This window comes from Haliaeetus albicilla, chromosome 5 (assembly GCF_947461875.1).
Source record: "Haliaeetus albicilla chromosome 5, bHalAlb1.1, whole genome shotgun sequence".
Taxonomy (NCBI): domain Eukaryota; kingdom Metazoa; phylum Chordata; class Aves; order Accipitriformes; family Accipitridae; genus Haliaeetus; species Haliaeetus albicilla.
Window position 1 is genome coordinate 19978494 of NC_091487.1, and position 22251 is coordinate 20000744.

The following is a 22251-nucleotide window of genomic DNA, read 5'->3' on the forward strand; positions in this document are numbered from 1 at the left end:
CTCTACAGACAAGAGCATTTAGATGAATAGGAACTGTGGAATTATATACTACTCTTACTTTTTCCACCTTTCAGCCTTACCTTTCAGCAATGGGTAATACTCTGCTGTTTCTTCTATAAAGAAACCAGACGTGACGTCCACTTTCCCATTTTTAAGTAGAAGAGCAGTAATACTCTGGGCTTGCCACTGTACCATTCCTCTTAAGAAATATCTGTGTTCAGTGCATGTGTTTAAGAAAAGGTTTTAATTCAATGCTGCCGTGAGTGTGCAAAAGCACTCTAGTGATAGCATGAAGATGGCAAGAGTGGAATTTAAAGCAGTATGTCATGTGGTAGTTTAAACAGTCTTGCTTGCTTGGTTGGTTTTTTTAACTGATAGAGGGGTTCAAGGCTGATGGACTGGTAGGTGGCAATGATGATGCCTTTACTCAGTGATGAGCATCTTCCTCTCCTTTTTTCAGCAGGAATTAAGCACTGCACAGGGTCAGTCTCTCCTTTAACAGACTTGCAAGCATTGTATTCCATATTGAAAAGTCAGTGGCAATGCTCTAATACTTTCCAGTGCAGAAAGGAACACTGTTAGTTTTTAAATATATCATGCTACAATAGTTCCCAGAGCACCAAGTGCCATAAAACCAAAGGGGAAAATGACAACTTCTAGAGCAAAATCAGCTTTTTTTTTTCCTACTGTTTGTTTTTAAACACATTGTAATATTTTGTTGACAGCTGGTGGCTTAAGATTGTATTGCTTTTAAGGTTATTCATAAACTGATCACAATCAGAAATGTGACTGGACCTGGGGTTTATACTTAGTTGCTCCTTCTGTTGGAAAGAGTCCTAAATGGAAGCTGTGCTACTTCCAGGTGAAACATCTCCTACCCTTGGAACGCTAGAGCTCTTTGAGAGGAGGCAAAGAATTACTCTAGAAAGCTAGTGTCTCTTCCCCCTGTTTTTGGTAGTATCATTTTATATGGAAAAGGAGAGAGGATATTTATGCGACTCATCAGAGTTTATTTAATATCCAGTAGATAAAAGAATGGGGGTTTTTTCTTTTTATTTTTGGAAGTGTAAACTATTAGTTGAAATGTAGATCAGGACTGTTCAGAAATCATTTATTTGTAATCATCCCTACTTGCTCCTGCCTCTTGTGCTGTTACGTGTCTTTTGGCTTGTTCTATGCGTGGAGTCCAATCCATGAGCAACTTGAGTCAGGCTTTGAAACCAGCTTGCATGGACACTACTTTGATAGTCATAATTTTATATTATCTGTCAGTTGGCTTTATCATCCTTTGCACTGAAGCCGGATCACATCTCTGTGGCTTCTAAGACTGCTTTGATTTGTTTTTACAGGAATGGAATAACAAACTGCCGGATGCGGACAGAAAGCGAACAGTCCTGTGGCTCTCCAGTTGTTAGCGGTGACCCAAAGGAGGATCACAACTACAGCAGTGCCAAATCTTCCAACCACAGGAGCACATCACCTGCTAGTGACTCCGTTTCCTCTTCCTCTGCTGACGACCAGTATGAATTTGCAACTAAAGGTAGCCAAGACAGCAGTGAAGGAAGTGAAGTTAGCTTCCAGAGCCACGAGAGCCATAGTGAAACAGAAGAGGAGGACAAAAAGCAAAATCGGAAGGAGACCAAGGATTCTTTAGCTGACAGTGGGTATGCATCCCAGCACAAGAAAAGGCAACATTTAATGAAGGTGAAAAAAGTACCAAGTGACACACTGCCTCTTAAAAAGAGACGTACAGAAAAGCCCCCTGAGAGTGATGATGAGGAGATGAAAGAAGCAGCAGGATCGCTCCTGCATTTAGCAGGAATTCGATCCTGTTTGAACAACATCACCAATCGGACGGCAAAGGGGCAGAAAGAGCAAAAGGAAACCACAAAAAATTAGAACAAATCAATGATTTGTTTGAACTTACAAAGTTTTGTTTCAGCACGTCAGGTGAATTCTAATGATTTGTGGCAATATCAGCAATTTTTTCCTTTTTGTTTTTCTTTCTATTTGTTTTTGGTTTGTTTCTTTTTTTTTGTTTCTTTTTTTTTCTTTTTTTTTGGACCCTTAAGATCTTTATTTTTAAAGGAGATTGAAGCCATAGAACTCATACTGACACTCAGCTAATTTACAAAAGCTTTTCATTACCTGAAGACAAAAAGTTAACAAAAAAAAAAAAAAGCCAAAATCGCCATTGCTTTCTCCGGCTTGTCAAAAATGCATGGTTGAATACGCAGTGACATCAACATTAACGTGATGGGAGTAAAATTGGGCACTTGGAAATCTCTCTTATACTAGAAGAGCTGTGCATAATTTAGTAATCATTCAGGCCTGGCCCTTAAGAATTTTTTTTAATGGCCTTAAGATTGGGTTAGAAGTGAATGTGAATAAAGAGATTTGGGAAAGAGGAGGCACGTTACTTCTCAACACCAAACCAAGAACCATCTAGTGGCACTTGGATGCGTTGTGCCATAGAAGTCTTTGGACAGCCACTGGTGGCAACTGCGCAAACCATAATGCACTTTTAGTGCTTCACGTACTATATGTGGCTCATAATGTGAAGACTGATAACTTTAAGTTTGGGGAAGTTTGAACTATGTATGCAATGGGTTTCAGTGAAATAATAAGAAGAAATGGGGGGGGGGGGTCACTGTTAGTAGCATCGTTAATCATTGAATTCTGTCTTCTATATTAAATTAAAAGAATGTTCAAAAAGCCATAAGCCCGAAGATTGGCACTGCGTGCAAAAAATAATAGTAATAGGGAAAAACAAGCTATGTCTTCTAAACTGCCTGAGTGAAAAGCAATCAAGTCTAAGAAATTACAGTAGATATTAAGGAAGGAAATACATCAGAATCTTTTTCTGTGGATCAAATCCTTGATCTAACTGGGGGAAAAAAGCTACAAAACCTGCCATTAGTAGCATTCTGTATTTAAAAATAAAAGGAAAGCATATTGGTGAACAGTAAAATTCAGAAGTACAACAAAAGAGCTCCTACACTGCCCTCAGAAATGAGTGTGCAGTTACCGTCAGTCAGGATTCATCTGTGCAAAAATGACAACAGGTTTCCAGATTCAACCAGCATAGCCAGCAGAAGAAAATTGATCCACATTGCATGGATTCCTTTGGGGAGGGGGGGAGTACAAAAAGCAAACAATTTTTTTTATTCAAAGATGACAAAGTTCTTGTAAGGTAAATAATGTATTTAGCATGACGCATGAATTATTTTCATATAAATATAGAAAATAGAGAAAAAGGCTATGCCTCTAATTTTTAAGCCCTTAGGCTTAGAGTTTGTTTTTTGGGGTTTTATTTTTTTGTTTGTTTTGTTTTGTTTTTGTTTTGGTTCTTTTTTGTTGTTGTTGGGGTTTTTTTGAAGCAGGTGTTTAAGGTTTAACCTTCTTCAGGGACAAACACTGACTGTTGGGGAACTTACTCTGCAATATTAAAAAATAAAATCTTCATGCTCTGGTAGGGCTTGGATGGTTGAATTATACTGCCTTGTCTGCACATTCAGCCCCCCTCTCCCTACTTCTGTTTAAAAAAAAGAAAAAAAAAAAGAAAAAAAGTAAAAGTGTGTCCTTTCTTCGTCTGTACATGTGTAACATGACGCAATAATCTGAGGGCAAATTTAGTAGTGAGTGTGTATGACAGAATCAAGAGAATAATGGGAGGTTAATTGAGGAAAACTCTCTGATTTGATTCAGGAATAAGTAGCCAAGAAAATAGCTTTGCTAATTTGCCATGAGAAAATGAAGTTAATAAAGAGCCTTACTGAGGTGTCCAGAGAAAAAACAGTGTTACAGAGAGTGTGATTCAGGTATAGTGCTACTCTCCTGGTAATGATGACTATTAGATTGGAGATCCCTACAGCAGAGGGAAGCTGTGAAATAAATAAGACAGTCTCTCTCACTTGGCTTCATGAATTTGGCATGAAAAATTCTACACTTAGAATATCCTAGAGGCAAGAAGAAAATCCCAGGAACCAACCACTTAACAGAACAAAATGGTCTGTTTCTTAAAAAGAACATAGGTTTATATTTATCCCTAACAACTGTTTCAGGCAGCAGTTTCACCAAGACGGATCTAGTTTATGAAGAGTGAGTTAGAGAAGGGTTTGACTTCCCACTCAGTGGAGTAAACTAAAAATTGCATTTGGAGCTGCCCATGGTGGTGTGTGTTCATTTAGCAAGTGGAAGGACTGAAGGGTGGGCTGGTCTGGACCTGTTGTGTGCTCCGCAAGCATTTTGGCATGTAAAGAACAGGGCCACACTGGGGGCAGCACAGCAAAATGGTGCCTCTTCTCCCATCTCACCCAGCATGTCCTGGGATCCAGGAGCTGCCTGTCAGCTGCCAGAGCCCAGCACAACTGTCGGCTCTGCAGATAAGGAAGGAGAGAGCCAAAGATGGTGCAAGGAACAGCTCTGCACTCCCCTCAGTTTGCTGGGGCAGATGCATGCAGGGTTGATTCCCAGCGTTGGTTAAGTCAGGAGTACCTGGATACTAACTTTTGTTGGCTGCGTGCAGCCCTTAAGATAAAGTTGGGGAAGACAGGAAGGACCAGTCCTGTGGCCAGGTAGCACAGAGATGAATGAGCCATAGCTTTTCCCTTGTGTGATTGGACTGGGATACTCAGCTTCTTCCCAGATTGACGCTCCCTACAGCCAGAGTCCGCAGCATGTGAACCACACAACCCCTGCACAAGAAAACTTGGTCCTTCACCTTTTTACGGACTTTGGGGAGAGTCATTTGAAATATCAAATACTACAGTATCAGTTTGCCACCACCTTTGCTCATTAATGCATAGTTGTACCAGCTCAGGAGTGGTGTAATGTTTATCAAAAAGCAACACTGAAAAGTCAAATTTAGTGGCAGAAAATACACTCAAACCATGGCTCAGCTGTCTCTGTCCTCCAGGGAAAGCGATGTGGTTGTGTGCTGGTGGCCAGATTCTGTCCACAGTCACGACACTAATTCCAGAGCAGCTTCACTGATTGCAGTGTGTCAGTGCAAATGAGATCAGTATCTGCTGAACAAGTACCATTCATTAATGTGGACTCTTGGTGGCTAAATATATAATTACCGCTAGTATTACTCACCTTAGAAAACAGTCATTTTGCATAAATATCTAATTAGGCAGGTTATCTTTATTTATATAGATATATATATATATAATCTATCTAAGACTTCAACAACTCCTTTATATACTTGCTGGTAAACCTAAAATGTTGGCAAGCATCTATTTTCATGTAAAATTCATTGCTCTTAATCTGATCTGCTAAGGAGGTATTATTCGGTAGGAGTTTATACAAAGTTATGTTCAGGAACCAGCAATTTGGCTGAGGGCTAATGCCATCAACAGATTATTTCTGGAGTTTAAAAACAACTTGTCCTTACTGACCCTTACTTTGAGTATTGATGAGAAGTACATGATTTGGATTTGTATAAAATATTTAGGAGTCACCTTTTAAACCATTTTTGTGCCTGGCTGACAACGTTAGCTTTGTCAGAACTGGTTCTACTCCATCAGAGAAGTTGTCTTTTTTTGTAAGAATTGGGACCGATTTGTTTTCCAAAAAATATGTCAGCTTTTCAATCCAGTTGTCTCTACTTTTACTGAATCATGCCAAAATGGAGTAATAATTGCACTGTATTACGAACTCTCTCACTTGGCAGACATGAGGTGGTTTGGTTTTGTTTGTTTGCTTTCCTTACTAAGCCATTTTGGGACGAGAAGTCGTTGAATCTCTAACTTTCCATTTTCTTCACTCTATCAGTATTGCCAAATTAGCGTTTCTGCAAGACAGGTGAGGGCTAGGGGAATCCCAGTAGGTCAGCAAGCATTCAGTGGCGAGTTTTCACGTGGGCATGAATTGTAAGGGTTGCTGGACTTCACGGCAGGTTCCTTTGGAATATGCCTTTTGCAGCAAGAAGCTCTTGCAGGCCAGAGCTAATGCCATAAGGAGATTTCACCGGTGTCTGCAGGGAGGTGAAATCTGCTGGCCATGCTTATGTTCTGCAAGCAATTGGATGTCCTACTGCATTTTGATGCAGATTTTGCCTGCATTTAAAAATTCAAGCACAGGTCTTGAACAGCTTTAATGTATCACCCCATAGCTGTTTCTGAAAGCAGTCTGATTCTGATCTTCTCCTGGCAAAACCAGCAGTAGTTCTCCAAGATCACAGGGTTTTACAGCTGAAAAGCCTGATGTGGGAGCAAGGAGGCATGCCGTATAGGACTAGAGAACTGTCCTGTGACTGTGTTCTCTTCTCTCTGGCAATTCAATTGAGGTCCATATTCTGGCTCCTCTCTTACCTTAACAGGAGAAGGGCATCCCAAAGGAGGTGCATTGGCTCCCAGTGTTCGGCTGAATTACTGTCTACCTTTGGAAAAGATACAGAGAAACGGGGGGGGGGCTGCATTCTTCACTGGAGTGAGGTAGAGTTACATCAACGTGCTTCAGCAGAGAATGAAATCCTAAATTGTACACCAAATGGCACCAGGGATAAAATGACCAAAAGAACCCTTTGTCCCAGTTTCTCAATAGCTGTGAGTGATTTTCACTGAGATTTTGGCTCCCAAATCATCTAAAGATGTAGATGAGCACAATCTGAGGTTTTCTAGAACCTGAAAGTTCTGATCTCCTTCGCAGTCAGTGGAGCTATAGACATCCAAGTGCTCCTGGAAATCTTCACCGTTTCACTACTCTTATTATCATTTTTCCTTGAATCTGGCCCTAGGCATTTTTGAAAACATTACTTTCCTGTGCTCCAGGATCAGAATAAAACTAGCGAGAGAATGCATTTCCAATTTCAGATGCAATGCAATTTACTTCACTTCATGGAGAATGCAAACCCAGCTCCTTCAGGTATGTCACTACTGCCTGAATAGCTCATTGGCATATTTTGTAGGAAATACTTTGAAACATTTTCTTGACTTTGCTACCAAAAGAGCATTTGAACCATACATCCTCCTGATTGTAACAGAGTATCAGTGTTGGCCGTCTGACCAGTTAAGTTTTAGTAGTGTTCTTCACAGCCCTCCAGTAATATATCAAACACTGTTATGCACATAATGCAGCACTGTGATCTAATTTAAATAATACTTTTTTATTATTTATACTACTCTATGTAATATACATCAACACTTTGCTATATAACCTAAGTGATAACCCTCTTCTTAGTTATCTGCCAAACTTTGAATTTCTGTTTGGTTTATATTGCAGTTAGCACAGTTACCGAGTTGTAATGATGTCTCTTTTCCTTTGAAATGGGATGTGTAAGTCAAACTATACATTTGTGTGTTTCTGTTTTGAGCTGGAGTTTATAACGATTTACACACAACATTCGGTGTTCTGTATAAATCTGCATACATTTGTGAATTCATCTGTTAATCCCCTTTTATTTAGAAAGTATTAATTGATGGTGGTTTATTAGGGGTTTTTGTTTTTGCATTTTTATTTTTAGTACTGGTTATTCTTGAATTAAGCAGAGACTTGTCAGCTGGGTTGCTTTATCTTTGATCATGTACATGACCTTATAATTCTTCCACAGTTCAGCAAACAAGTACTAGCTTCACTGACCAAAAAAAAAGTCTCAACCTAATGTGTCTATGGTGCTGTATTTTGCTGGTATACATTTAAAACCAGAAATGATTTAAAGGTCACTTTTGAGTTGTTCTAATAAGTAGCCTTTCCTGGTTTGGGGAGTTTGGGGGTTGTTTTGTTTTAGCATTGAAACAAGGTATATTTATCTGAAGCTATATAATGGTTTTTCTACTGTATCACATTTCCTTTTGCAAAGTGGGGGAAATCAACCTGATGTAACATCCTTTCACAGTCAATGGAAGGGGGTTTTGTTTCACTTTTTTATTTTCAGTTGATTTCGTTGGGCTTTGGATCAGGCCAGCAGTTATGAGAGCTCATCACCTGAGGGTTTAAGGGATAAATGACAACTTGTGCTGGCCCTCAGTGCTAGAGGGGATTTTAGTGGGTGCTGAAATTAAGTGCTGGATTCTGGAATGACTGATTGTCTAGAAATGGGAATCTTTTTCATTTGTTTACTCTGGCCTGAAATCCCAAGACTTTCTTTTTTCATTTAGATGACATTGAACTGAAGTACATTTTTAAGTTGATAGAGCATTGTCCATTTCCTAAGTATGTGTGTGGGACAACAATTTAAAGTCATACCTGTATTTGATAACCAGTTCCATTCCTGCATCATTCACACTCACTACTTAAAACTGCCATGATGTAAAATGTTGGGGGGAATGATTTGTGTGTGTATGAAAAGCATTATGGACTTGTACATTTTTTTTATACTCTGATCTGTAATTTCTGAAATATTTTGTTTTACAGAAAAAAAAGTGATAAAGCAATCAAAAGACCAAGAGATTTAGTATCAGTGCTTAAGGGTCACAGGACCTTAACTGGCCAATAAGTTAATTTAGTACAGTGATAAGCCAATTTTTTTCCTGTACTTGGCGTCTGAAACTGCCAATTTCATCAATATTAAAATACGAACTGTGATGGGGAATGAACAGTGATGTTAAGTTGTATTTGTGTTTACCTAAATGAGCAGTCCGAAGGCAAGTGCAATCAGCTGATCTTTAGGAAATATGAAAATGTTGATTTAGAGGCATACTTGCATTTTACATTTTCTTGATGTGTAATCATATTGCCAAAGACAAACTATTTCATCAATTATTATTGTAAATAACACTTTCCCAAAACCTACCATAAAGTTTCTGTGATGTATTGTCTTCCAGTTGCAATAAAAATTACTGAGTTGCATCAATTGAACAACTGTAGTTGTGTGAATATTGGCTTCAAAATATGCCCAGATACTAAGGAGGAACAACAGTGATTTTTTTTACAAATTAATTCCTACATTATTAAATAGCCCCCATGGGATGTTACCTGTATCTTCACTGCAGTAGATACCAGCTCATGTTAATTTGCTGTCATGTGCAAATAGCTAGACATACTAAATTGCTGTTAAGTTAGGGCCTGATCTTCCTTTCTCATCAGTTTTGCAGCCTGGAAACAAAGCTGATTTCACTGGGAATTGTATCTTTTTTTTTTTTTTTTTTTTAAATTAGTAACAATCAGAAGAGATTCAGTAATAAGACATGTCTAACAGTATATATATAACGTCCTGAAAAAACATTGCTTTCTTATCTTTGCATCAACCCTCCCCAGGCTTTATTCTGGTTTCTGCAGCACCAGAACTCTTAATTCTTCTGCCACATTACTCCTTTATCTTGCAGCATGAAGGGATTGTTTGCAGGAGGAAATCCTGTAGAGCCAAGAGCTTCAAAGCTAGCTGCCTCAACTGACTCAATCTGTAACCACCTAGGAGGTATCCTGTTCTTCAAATACTTGGAGCCTCCCCTGGTCACCTTGGGCTGCTGCAGGAATCAGTAATGCTCTTTGTTCACCAGTGCTAAAAACTAGCCTGTTCGGTGTCCCTCTGTATAGATCCACCAATCAAACCTAAGTCTAGAATTGAAGAAAACAGTGCAAAAGTCAGCTCTTCAGAGAGTGAATAATAAAGGGTATAAAAAATTGTAGTTGCCTTATAGCACTCTCCAATTAAAATTAAACTGAATAGTAAATTCTTATAAATAACATCATACCCCAAACAGTGGTTTCAAAGTGTTCTATGAAGACACTTATGCATCTATAGATCGAACTTTTAAAAGGACTGAGAAGAAAAAAAGCCCCCCTGTTCATCTGTCAAATTAAAATCTTTCCCATGCCTGGTTTGAGATGCTGCTGAAGCAGGGAAGGATGGTTTCTCAGCTATGTAATGAGAATGTATGGCTGCTGAGGCTGGAACTCCAGCTGACCCAGAGCTATAAAAGTGTCCCCCTCCCTTGTCTTGATGCCATCCTGAGCTGTTGGTATTGGAGACCACGGTGGTAGGCATCTGAGGGACAAGGTGGATGTAAACAGGTCCTGGGAGGAGTGGGGCAGAAGAAACAAATGTCCAAGATACACACATAAGAGCATAAAAATGCCCAGCACCAATATCTGACCAGGCAATTGATACTTCATTGTATTGCCTGAAAAAGTTTCCGTTTGTAACCTACCCTCAGTGTCCACTGCTGCTGCAATGGAGCAAAGAGGAGAGAAAAAAACTTGGCCAAGGAGACGAGATGAGAGGAAACTGGTGAGAAGGAAAAAACACTTAACTGTGCTCTGGACCATCTTCCTCTAATGGATACCCCCTCCCATCCACTGCCAGTTAAGCAAGTATCACTCGGCATGGTCTGTGGATGGATCTGTAGTGATGTGTAGAGGAGCAGGGAGACCCACAGACTCCACAGAAAATGTTTTAGCCTTTACGCGCAAGCCAGCAAGCTTGCCAAGAGACTGGTCTTGGGCTTGTTTCAGCACAGGGCATTATGTGAGGGCCTTAAACCATTTAGATAGGCACACTGTCTGAGATACGTTGAATCCCAGTTGTGCTACAGGCTTTTTGTGCAACCTTGCAATTTGCCTATCATGGGCAAAACGCTCTCAAGTTGCAAGTTTTAGTTCATTGCCAATTAAGACAGACTTCTGATCACTCATCTGGGTATTTAGAAAGGACAACCAACCAACCGCTTACATAAACACCTGTCCTACCTCTTCTCCAGTCTCAACGCCCTTCTTTCCACCATGGGTTGCACTCAGTTTGTCCAAACACCTCTGGCAAGCCGCTGGGCAGCGTGAGCAGTGGAAGTGATCGATGTAGAGGCTCTTTCTGCTGCTCGGTTCCTCTGCTGCTCTTCCTTCAGGGGTGTCCCTGCTCCGGCATGGGTGTCCGCAGGCCGCAGTCCCTCGGGAGCGCACGGACCCCCTTCGACCTCGGATGGGTCTCCAGCAGCCCTTCGTTCGCTGGCTCCTTTGTGAAAGAGACCCGAGGAGGAGCACGCCCTGCTCCTCCCGGTGCCCGCAGCGGTGGCGCCCAGCAGGCTGCTCCCTGTTGTCGCCCTCAGCTGGCTGGAACCGGCTGCGACCAGCTCAGGGTGGCTCCCGGCCGGCGCCCGCAGGGGTGGTGCTGCCGCCCCCCTGCTGGAATCCTGTCAGGGCGGCACCTCGGTCCCTCAGCACCTCGGCCGCCGTGGCGACGGCGTTTGGCCCGCTCAGGGCCTGCCCCCGGCCCCGAGATGTGTAGAGGGGGGCAGGTGCCGCGGCCGCGCTCTGCCATGGAGCCCCTGGGGGCCGCACGGGGCAGAGGGCGAGCGCCGGCCCGCAGCCCAGGTACGGGCACCCGCCCCGGGGCGGCTGCTCCTGTGCTCCCAGCCCCCTGCGTGTCTCCCCTTTGGCAGTCCCCAGGTAAGGTGTGATGGTAGGGCTCCTGCCCCTGCTCACCGGGTAGAAGTAGGTGTGGTTGTGTAAGCGTGTGGTCACGTAAGTATCGGACTGCGAGCTTTTACCTTGCAGATTTTGGCTACAGAAGTGCAAACAGCCCAGGTAGCACGGACAGGGTGCTTCCCACTGAGACTGCAGAGCTACTGTGCATCCCCACCTGCAGTCTCCTCGCTGAAGTTCAGCAGCTGCACGGCCAGAGGTGCGAGGCTTTGGGCGCCCAAACAAGCAAGCAAGACAGACCTCGCCTGGTCAGGGCACTCGAGGGAAACCATGGGTCCCCAGGCTCACCCAGCTTGCTCGCGGGAGCAGGTACCTAACGGGTGTCTTGCACAAAATGGGTACACACAAAATCATAGAAAGAATCATAGAATTGTTTAGGTTGGAAAAGACCTTTAAGATCATCGAGTCCAACCGTCAACCCAACACCACCATGCCCACTAAACCATGTCCTGAAGTGCCACGTCTACGCATTTTTTGAACACCTCCAGGGATGGTGACTCCACCACTTCCCTGGGCACCCTATATACCTGACAACCCTTTCGGTAAAGAAATTTTTCCTACTATCCAATCTAAACCTCCCCTGCTGCAACTTGAGGCCATTTCTCTCATCCTATCCCTTCTTACTTGGGACAACAGACCAGCACCCCCCTCACTACAACCTCCCTTCAGGTAGTTGTAGAGAGCGATAAAGTCTCCCCTCAGCCTCCTTCTCCAGACTAAACAGCCCCAGCTCCCTCAGCCGCTCCTCATAAGACTTGCGCTCCAGGCCCCTCACCAGCTTGGTTGCCCTTCTCTGGACACACTCCAGCACCTCAATGTCTTTCCTGTAGTGAGGGGCCCAAAACTGAACACAGTACTCCAGGTGTGGCCTCACCAGTGCCCAGTACAGGGGACGATCACTTCCCTGCTCCTGCTGGCCACACTATTTCTGATACAGGCCAGGATGCCTAAGTCTGTATGTCCTCTATGTTAAATTCCTTTATTAACACAACAACATCTGTTACTACGGACATCCCTGTAAAGATGCTTCATCTGACCTTTATGCTCATGTATGCATGCTATCTGGTGAAGTTGCCTAGAAAGAAAGAAGAGAATGTAAATAACGACAAAAGGCTTTGTTCTATGTACACCAGATCCTGTATTACGCCAGGAAATGAAATAACAATGGTTTCTGTGATGTCTGCTTCTTAAAAAACTATTATAAAGGAATGAATCTTCAGCTTTAACACTGTGATGCTTTGACTGGGCACGTTCAATCCACATAAGATAATTAAAGAGTTTTTAAACTTCATCATAAAATACAGATGATTAACAATGGTGAGAAACTCTGTGGAAAACACTCTACAGCAAACATCTGTCAGAATTGATAACAAACATACACTCTGCTTTTAATCTTACGCTGTTTGACATAATTTTGATTGCCTATAAATCTTCAGGTTTTGTTTATATTTCTATTTGCATTAGGATTGGTTGCCGCTTTATATTTGATCAGCAGTGCTGCTATTCACCATGGTGTAAGAAATCAAATAATGATTGTGTATATATAGCAATCTAAGCATTACAGTGCAGGAGACTGTAAACACAAAATTTTAAAATCTCTGTTTATCATCATAAGCGATGTTCTCTCCAGGTCTCTAATGACAATCAGCTTCTAGAGGCTTTTCCCAAATAACTGTCATTGAAAACAGCAGCATCTTTTTTGGTAGGTTGGTCCTGAAATGTCATATCTTCCTGCTGCTGAGACACAACTTCTTGTTATCTGTCTGCTTTCAATCAGTTAGACAATACACAACAATAGTGCCGACATTTTTCTTCTCCTGCTTTTTTAAATGAATGTTAGTACATCAAGAAATAGGAGGAAAAGACTTTTGCTAGATGCAGCTTAGGAGTCAGAAGCTGTGCATTAGGGACACCCTGTAACTCAGCTGCATATTGTGGGATGACGCAGCAGATTCCTCCTGAGCCGACATTTCCATATGTACACACCCAGTCTTAAAAAACAAATGGCTTATTGGCAAAATATAATAGAAAAAGTAGGATGAGTTAGAATGACAACGAAGAGGTTGATGATGTGGCTGCTTTGCCCTGAATTAGGACAAGCAGAGAGCCTTTTAAAATAATAGTCTCCTCTCGTTCCTTTGCAGCTTTGTTTTTGCATCTTTAAAACACGGATCGGTCTGTGATGCAGGGACCTGATTTTAATCATCATCTTACATAATCTCTGCAATCATTGTAAAGAGCAGTGCTGTTCAGTGATTTTAAAAATAGCTTTATTCTGCTATCAGCATACTAATTAATACACTTGCTTATTCCAACCTAGTTCATTCACCGTCTCAGTTACAGTAGCCACACTACCCAGGGTGTAATCAAATACAACTGGCTTTGTGTATTACGGTATTGTAAGAAGCAGATCATCAATCAGGAGGAGAGACCCTACTCCTGTTCCTGGAGGCCACCACCTGCTATGTCCTCCTGGCACAGCAGAGGGGAGGAGCTGTGCCTGCAGCGAGATCTAGCTGGTGATCCACCATGCCAAAACAAATGGATTTGGGGAATATTGTCTAAAAGGCTGCAAACAGCATTCAGTCAGCCATTTTGAACTGCTGAGCTTAGCAAGCAAGGTAGGGAGGAAGGGAAGGCACAGGAAAGCTCCCACTGGCTGCCAAGGAGGAAAAGGTGATAGCATGGGAGGTTCCTCGTGCTGCCTGAGGCATCCAGGAGCCATAGGGAAAGGACTGGGGGAGAGGCCCTCTCAGAAGCAAGTGCTTGGCATCTGAGGTAGGAAGCCAACATGGCTTTGTCTCTGCCAGCCCTTTTGTTTCTGAGGGATTTCTCCCTCACCACTTTTTAAAGCATTTTGCCTGCAGCAAAGCACCATGGCTGCCTATTCGGTGCCACCACTGCCACCGTCCCAGCACTGTGGCTGCTCCTGGCCATCTGGGGCCCAGCTGCCTTGTGTGACTTTCTCACCCAGGTACCAAAGTTAAATGATATTAAAAAACTGCCTGGAGGGCTTGCCTGAATCTCAGTTAAGCTAAACACCGTTACCTCCAGTGGGCTGGATGGAGGCTGATGAATGCTGATGTGAGTGAGAACAAAATCACAGCCTTGAAATTATTCCACTTGTTAAATGACTTGGAAGAGAATCATCAACCGATTCCCGGGTACCGTGTCAGGATACATCTCTGCTGCTGAAAAGTCACATCCCCATCCTCCTTTCTTCCGCCTTACTATCCTGTTTTGCTTCGTTTCGGGCAACTGAACCATATCCTAGGTGGTGGCAGGCTGGCTGCCTCAAACACAAAATCAGGGTACTAAGTACCTTTTGCCATTTTTTCTTATCTCTGTTTTTACAGCTATTTGCAAAGACAGCCCTCTGACTTAACCCAGCATCTGACCTCTTAGACAGGTCTCACCTTACACAGGCATTTTGTTTGCTTTAGTAAGCTGGAGTGTAAACAAATGTGAAAACAGGGGGCTGCTTAAATTCAATGAATGAGAAGACTAATTGCTTGAGCATTTAGCACTCCCAAGCAGACAGTAGCTGTTTGCTTGCTTTGCTGCTTTACCACTCCCTTCAAATGAAGCTGCAGTAAAATTAATAATCTGTGACAATGTATCTAACTGGAAGCAAATCAGTCACCTCCATCAGGCTGGTAATATCGCCTCCATCAACACTGGTGTTTACAGCGACTGGAGGGATCATATAGGGACCCCAGTCTGTAGGACAAGTCACTGCTGAAGAAGTAAGGACTGGACATGGCCAAGTAGCCATGAGTAGCTGGGCTTCAAAGCCTACATTGGGTGGCCTGTTTTAGGGTTAAGTAGCAGTGGCAAAAAAATGGATTCATTATTTCCAAGAGCTGGGAGATTTTTTATTTTTTTTTTAAGCAATTCATCTTGAAACAGCCAAGTAATAACTTGTGCCTGGCTGTGTTTGCAAGGTAGAATTATAATCATTTCTGGTTCAGGGTTCAGGGGCAGAAGAAAAGATTATTTGCTCAAAGGCAGGCAAAGCTTGTAGCCCTTCAAGTGCCTCCAGTTGTTTATTCATGCAGACTGTAAATGCCACTAAAATACATGAGAGCTCGCTACGAGGACAACTGTCTGATGCATATAAAAATAAAAAGACAAACATATTTCATTTTAGAAGGAAGACATGTTACTATAAAATACAAATTTTGCGACAAATGGAAGTTTGAAAGTGGCTGCCAAGGGAAGAGGTGGGCTGCCAGAAGGATTAGCCCCTCAGAATTATTTCAATGGGGCATGGCCAGGGCTTGTCAGATGAGACTTAGCCCACTCCCAATGTTAAGGGTTATGGTTAGGAGGGAGAAAAAGCCTGGAGCCCCCATACGATTCAGGCTGCAAAGGGGCTGCCAAAGGGAAGGGGTATGTCACCAAGAAGGAAGTTTTTCATGGGAGCCAGGGCTGGGATTCTGGGGTGAAGGCTCAGCCCACGCCTTGGTGGGGAGATGGACAGAGCCTGAGCTGCGGTGTGAGCTGCCAAGGGAAGGGATAACCAGCTGAGAGGGTCCTGCCCTGACAACTTTTTCATCTGGGCCAGGGTGTTTTGTTTGCATGTCCTTACCAGTGAGTCTTAGCAAATTGTTTGCATCTGCTTACCAGTGAGTCATATGAGATTGCTGGGTGTCATCTGCTCAGTCTTCTGCTGAGGTATGAACTCATGGAAAAGACCCCAGTCCTAATCCCAATATTATCCAAGACATCTCACTCCCTGTCTATCTTTGGGTTTGAGCTTCCAAACTGCAAATTTTTTGTCTCAGTCTCTGGCTGTTACGGAGGCAAATACTGTGTGGATTTATTGCCTCAAAATACACAGCACATCCTGGCTGGGATTTAGTCACCTCTGGCAATAGAGACTTGCACTTTCTCTTGTACTGTGGCTCACGCTACCTAGAGTCTGAATGTGGAAGCTACACATCCAGTGAGGCATGTGGGGATATGGTGCAACATGCGGTTTTGCACTGCTAACTGGTGAGGAAAATCTTCAGCGTGCCAGAACTAACCCCACTCACACTGTGGGGAGGAGAGGAGGCTGGTTAGTGGGACCCCTGGGTGCAGGTACACAGGGTGGTTGGTGACAAATGAATTACCCAGGGGACAGGTCAGCACACCCCAGCCGTGCTGTGCTCTGAGCAGCAGAGCTCACTTACCTCGAGACCAGTATAGCAGGAAGACTCTTTCAGGACCAGCCCTGACACCCCCGTATGGCATTGCTGTATAGAGATCAGCGGGACTGTGTACTTGGAGCATTGATTGACTTACACTGGCAATAGGGATGATCGATGTCTGTGAGGTGCTTGAGATACCTTTGCACTTCACTCTCCATGGGGGTCTTTCGTGCTGTGCCAGGGGGTCAGCAGGCCAGGCAGCAGCTGTGCTGGTCAAGGGAGTCCGGTGTAAACTGTCAGAAATGCTTTCGGCATAGATCCTTAACACAGCAAAGGAAGACTGCACTGCCTTGCATTGTCTTCTGAGCAAACACCTGCACTTCTCTAAGATAACCCACCCTGTGCTCTGCTCTAAGTTTTCAGTACAGGGGTGGATGCTCCAGAGCAAAATACTTTTTAGACATAAAAGTATCATAGCATGTTCATTTCATTCTCTTTGTGAGCTTTTCCTGCACGTGAAGTGTTTACTATCATGACATGAGCAAACACCAGCTCCAAACTGAGGTTCTTGCTGAAATGAAAAAGCAAACATTTGTCTTGCACAATCACATTTAATGTCAGGGTACTAACAGACCTTAATGGCCCTGGCCAGCCGCATCTGGGGTGTTTACCTACACCCCTGCCCATGGACGCAAGAGCCCCATTTCAGCTCAGCCCTGGGCTGTCAGTCTTTGCCTGAGCTATGCTGTAGGAATACCAGTCTCCAGCTCAACCACAGCCATGCCTGTGCCTGGCCATGGACCCCGAGGATCCAGACCCTGACCAGCAGACTGACTTCCCAGCTTGACCCCAGACCTGCCTTGTCACTGCGGACCTGCCCAGCAATCGCCATGCTGTATCCAACCCTCGTTACTGTCACTGAACCTGACTCTGACCAGCTGATTGACTTCCCAGCTTGATTTCAGAGCTGCCTCATAAGAACAAAGTTGCCTGATGAGATCTGGATTCTTGGTAGAACCTGGCTACTGTCTCCAAGTCTGCCATGCTCACCTTGCTCAGGTACTGTGGGACTGGTCCCTGGCTGGAGAGGTCCCTGTCTCTTAGGGAGCAGCTTACCTTCATGGCTCGCTGGCACTGTGGTGGAGTCAGGCCTCATGGTGCTCCTTAAGGAGCTACAGAACTCTTAGGCATTGCAGATGGGGCACACCGTGCCATGAAGCTAGCACATCATTTGCTTGTCTAATCTGTTCAGTAGGCTGGAAAATATAACTAATTCATTTAAATTGCTACTGCAAAAAAGTTGTCTAAATGTCTAATCAAGTCCAATTAGAAGTCTAAATGGATTATGTTTTCCATCGGGATACAAACAACAGCCTTGTTTCTAAGCACCATGGTATCGAAGCCATGATTTTGCATTCCCCACAGCCCTGAAGGCATACCTCATGCATGCATGGCTTCTTTCCTACCAGAGAAGCTCACTGCTGGAGGTCACCTCCTGTCCGCATGGTGCAGAGCTACTGTGCAGCTGAGAGTGAGCAGGTTCCTTTGTGTGCTGGACCTAGGACCTCATGCACTTCTTGCCAAACTGTTCCCCATGTAACCAAGGCTTCAGTAGCCCTTAAACAGAGGGCTGCCTGTAATTCTGCCAAAGGCACTACTAATTTCATCTGCACTCTACTGACATAAAACAATTACTCCTTTTGATGAAGAAAGCAAAGCATTTTTGGCGTGTTCTTTGGTTTGGTTTGACCCACTACTTTGCCCTGCCCTACCCCTCATTTGAAGGAAGTTTTATATGTGAATAACCAAACAGCTATAACTGACCCTAGAGGTAAAGCAAGGAAGCAAGAGGAGCAAAACTAAACCTGTGCTTTCCCCCATTATCTGTTGTACCCATTGCATATTCATCTTCTCAGGTGAGAAAAAAAATCATGAGATGATTGTATTTTTGGCATTTCTTACTGTATTGAATTTGTGTGGCAAGGTTTTGGTAGCAGGGGAGGTTGCAGGGGAGGTTACAGGGGTGGCTCCAGTGAGAAGCTGCTGGAAGCTTCCCCTATCTCAGAGACAGCCAATGTCAGCCGGCTCCAAGACAGACCTGCCGCCGGCCAAGGCCGAGCCCATCAGCAATAGTGGTTATCACAGCCTCTGTGATAACATATTTAAGAAGGAAAAAAGTTGCAGGGCACACAAAAACAGCAGCCAGAGAGCCGAGTGAGAACATGTAAGAGAAACAACCCTGCAGACCCCAAGGTCAGTGAAGAAGGAGGGGGAGGAGATGCTCCAGGCACCGGAGCAGATTCCCCTGCAGCCCGTGGGGAAGACCATGGTGAGGCAGGCTGTCCCCCTGCAGCCCAGGGAGGTCCACGGTGGAGCAGATCTCCACCTGCAGCCCAGGGAGGACCCCACGCCGGAGCAGGTGGGTGCCCAAAGGAGGCTGTGACCCCGTGGGAAGCCCACGCTGCAGCAGGTTTTCTGGCAGGACTTGTGACCCCACAGGGGACCCACGCTGGAGCAGTCTGTGCCTGGAGGACTGCAGCCTGCGGAAAGGACCCATGTTGGAGCAGCTTGTGAAGAACTGCAGCCTGTGGGAAGGACTCACATTGGAGAAGTTTGTGGAGAACTGTCTCCCATGGGAGGGACCCCACACTGGAGCAGGGGAAGAGTGTGATGAGTCCTGCCCCTGAGGAGGATGAAGCGGCAGAGATAATGTGTGATGAACTGGCCGTAAACCCCATTCCCCATCCCCCTGCACCGCTGGGGGGGTAGGTAGAGAATCCAAGAGTGAAGTTGTGCCCAGGAAGAAGGGAGGAGTGAAGGGACCGTGTTCTGAGATTTGGTTTTATTTCTCATTACCCTACTCTGGTTGATTGGTAATAAATTGAGTTAATTTTCCCCAAGCTGAGTCTGTTTTGCCCGTGACGGTAATTGGTGAGTGATCTCTCCTGTCCTTATCTAGACCCACAAGCCCTTTGTTATATTTTCTCTCCCCTGTCCAGCTGAGGGGGGCAGTGATAGAATTACTTTGGTGGGCACCTGGCATCCAGCCTGGGCCAACCCACCACTCTCAACTATGATCTAATGGTCAGGCTAAAATTTTCTTAATTTTAGTACAAATAGAATCATAACATCATAGAATGGTTTGGGTCAGAAGGGACCTTGAAGACCATCTAGTTCTAACCCCCCTGCCATGGGCAGGGACACCTTCCACTAGACCAGGTTGCTCAGAGCCCCATCCAACCTGGCCTTGAACACTTCCAGGGATGGGGCATCCACAGCTTCTCTGGGCAACCTGTTCCAGTGCCTCACCACACTCACAGTGAAGAACGTCTTCCTTACATCTAATCTAAATCTACCCTTTTTCAGTTTAAAGCCATTAACCCTTGTTCTGTCACTGCATGCCCTTGTAAAAAGTCCCTCTCCAGCTTTCTTGTAGGCCCCTTTAGGTACTGGAAGGCTGCTATAAGGTGTCTCCCGAGCCTTCTCTTCTCCAGGCTGAACAACCCCAACTCTCTCAGCCTGTCCTCATAGGAGAGGTGCTCCAGCCCTCTGATCATCTTTGTGGCCCTCCTCTGGACTCACTCAACATTCTTTTTGTCAATATTGGCCCACGGGTACAATGCTGGTAATCTTGTCAGAGATGTTGCCATCCAGGTAACCAGACCATCAGTCCTGGTTCCACCGAAGCTGGCGGCAAAAGTTAAATTGGCCAAATAGCAGGTCTGTCCTTTTAATAACGCACATCTGTAGGTACGTCTATTTACATTTGGTCATTTTTTTTTACAATTTTAAACTAATAGGAGATTCAGTTACTTCTTTTCCAAGCCTATAATTTTCTTGTCATTTCCCTGCTCCCTTTTCCTTTACACAGGCTATTCTGTACAACTGCTGCAAGTAATCTCCACAGGGACGCACAAAAACATGGCAATAATTTTGGCCCTCTCCCCCCGCTGCACGTTATCTCGTTTTGCTCTAAAGGACCATCTTCTGGGCGGGGTACTGCAGATCCAATTAAATATGCTTCTGTATCAACACTGCTCTTAAGCAAAATATATTGATTGGTGAAGCTTTGGACCTACTTTAATCAAGTAATCTAAACAGGGCTTAAGCTTCAAAAGCCTGGTGATGCTCCTAGCTTCAAAGCTTTTACTTACACTGAATTAATTTATCCTGGATGTTCTAATGCTCCTAGCAACCCTATGGATTATAATGTTAGAGGTTGAAATCATGGCTCTGATAATATTCCCTAAGCTTAGACTGTATTGATCATAAGGTAAAGGCAGAAATGAGAGTGGGGAACACAAGGCGAAAACAAAAGGATTTTATTTGAAGCGGGGGTGAATCTGTTCACCCCTGTAGCAGGCTGCTGGGAAGGAGTATCAGAAGGTGTTAACAGTTGTTTTTTTCTGGACTGAAGAGCTATTCTGATATGGACAGAGTGTCAGACGCTCATTTCCAGACTCCTTCTTGCATAATATTGTAGGTGTATTATGTCATAAATATAATTCTTTGGCAAAAGGAAGGTTCATTTGGATTTCACATGCAGTAGCTGGCACAACATTATTGAACATCAGTACAAGTTACAGTATTAGTCTCAGCTCCGCTCTGGGAAATGGGAATAACATTTTTCCCCAGTCAAAGTGAGAGCTAGAAGCCATTGTGTGTAGCCACCTGCTGCTAAATTATGTGCACTAATCACACAACCAATGCATGCTCAAGAAACAGACCTGGTAGTGCTAGGTTAATGGTTGGACTCAATGATCTTAAGGGTCTTTTCCAACCTAAATGATTGTATGATTCTACGATCCTAAGAACATTCTTATCTTTATGAACCAACATGTTTATATTTGTAAGAATCAGCCAGGCTCTTCCTTTGATGCATCGAACACCTGTGCAAACACAGGGAAATGTCTAACCCGATGTGCACTGTAGTCTAAGGATGCCATTCAATCTGATATGGTTTGACCTTCATTAGTGAGAAGAGAAACATGACAGCGTTTGCTTAAACAAACGTAACTGCACCCGCTCCAGTGTTGATGCAGGGTCTCTCAGGGCTGCAGGCATATAAGCCAGTGGCAGCTAGCAGTTTTATCCGGAACACACAGGGCTGGCGTCCTTTGATTCCGTTCCCCTTGGCGGAGACCTGGGGTAGCCTACATGGGCAGCTCCATCCTGACAGAGTGCTGCCTGGTGAAGTCTGCAGAGGGGCTAGGGAGTAGGGCAGAGTTATTGTCCATCACTGGAGGGTGGCAGAACCCCCTCCCCAGATAACTCCCAAAATTTCTTCAGTGGCCTTGCCCTGTGCCCTGCCTGTCTTCCAGAGATTATCATGAAAACAGCATATTGGTGAATGAATTAAAAGATGATTTAAAGCAAAGATAACTTCTACATTGTTATTGCAGCCAGGTAAAGGCTCATACTATTTTCAATACAGACTATCTCCTGCTTTATGAAACTCAAAGCCTATGAAGCGATTTCACACAGAGAGCTCTGATTACTACAGCAATAATTTCTTCTAACAGCCTTTCAAACACTTATTAATAGAAAAAAAATCAGTTCAAACTGTCTTCCCATCACACAGAAAATATCAATGTTCACAGTGTGAACTTTAAAATCCCATCTGATTAGTTAATGTCAACAATTATTAGTGTACTGTCAATTTAGATTTCTATTGTCCTCCATTGATCTGTCTCCATATACTGTGCAGTGCACATCAGTTAAAAAGTAACTTTCCTATGCTAACTGGCTAGGGATG

General features: G+C 43.9%; 1 protein-coding gene across 8 annotated transcripts in view; it reads left to right on the forward strand.

Moving 5' to 3' along the window:
- FOXN3 (forkhead box N3) overlaps window positions 1–8805 on the forward strand; it is a 217365-nt gene extending 208560 nt beyond the window's left edge. For all 8 annotated transcript variants that reach the window (XM_069783664.1, XM_069783668.1, XM_069783667.1 and 5 more), the window contains one exon: window positions 1350–8805. In XM_069783664.1, the coding sequence (XP_069639765.1) occupies window positions 1350–1899 (550 nt within the window). In that variant the 3' untranslated portion in view covers window positions 1900–8805. The remainder of the gene's footprint in view (window positions 1–1349) is intronic.
- Window positions 8806–22251: the final 13446 nt, after the last annotated feature.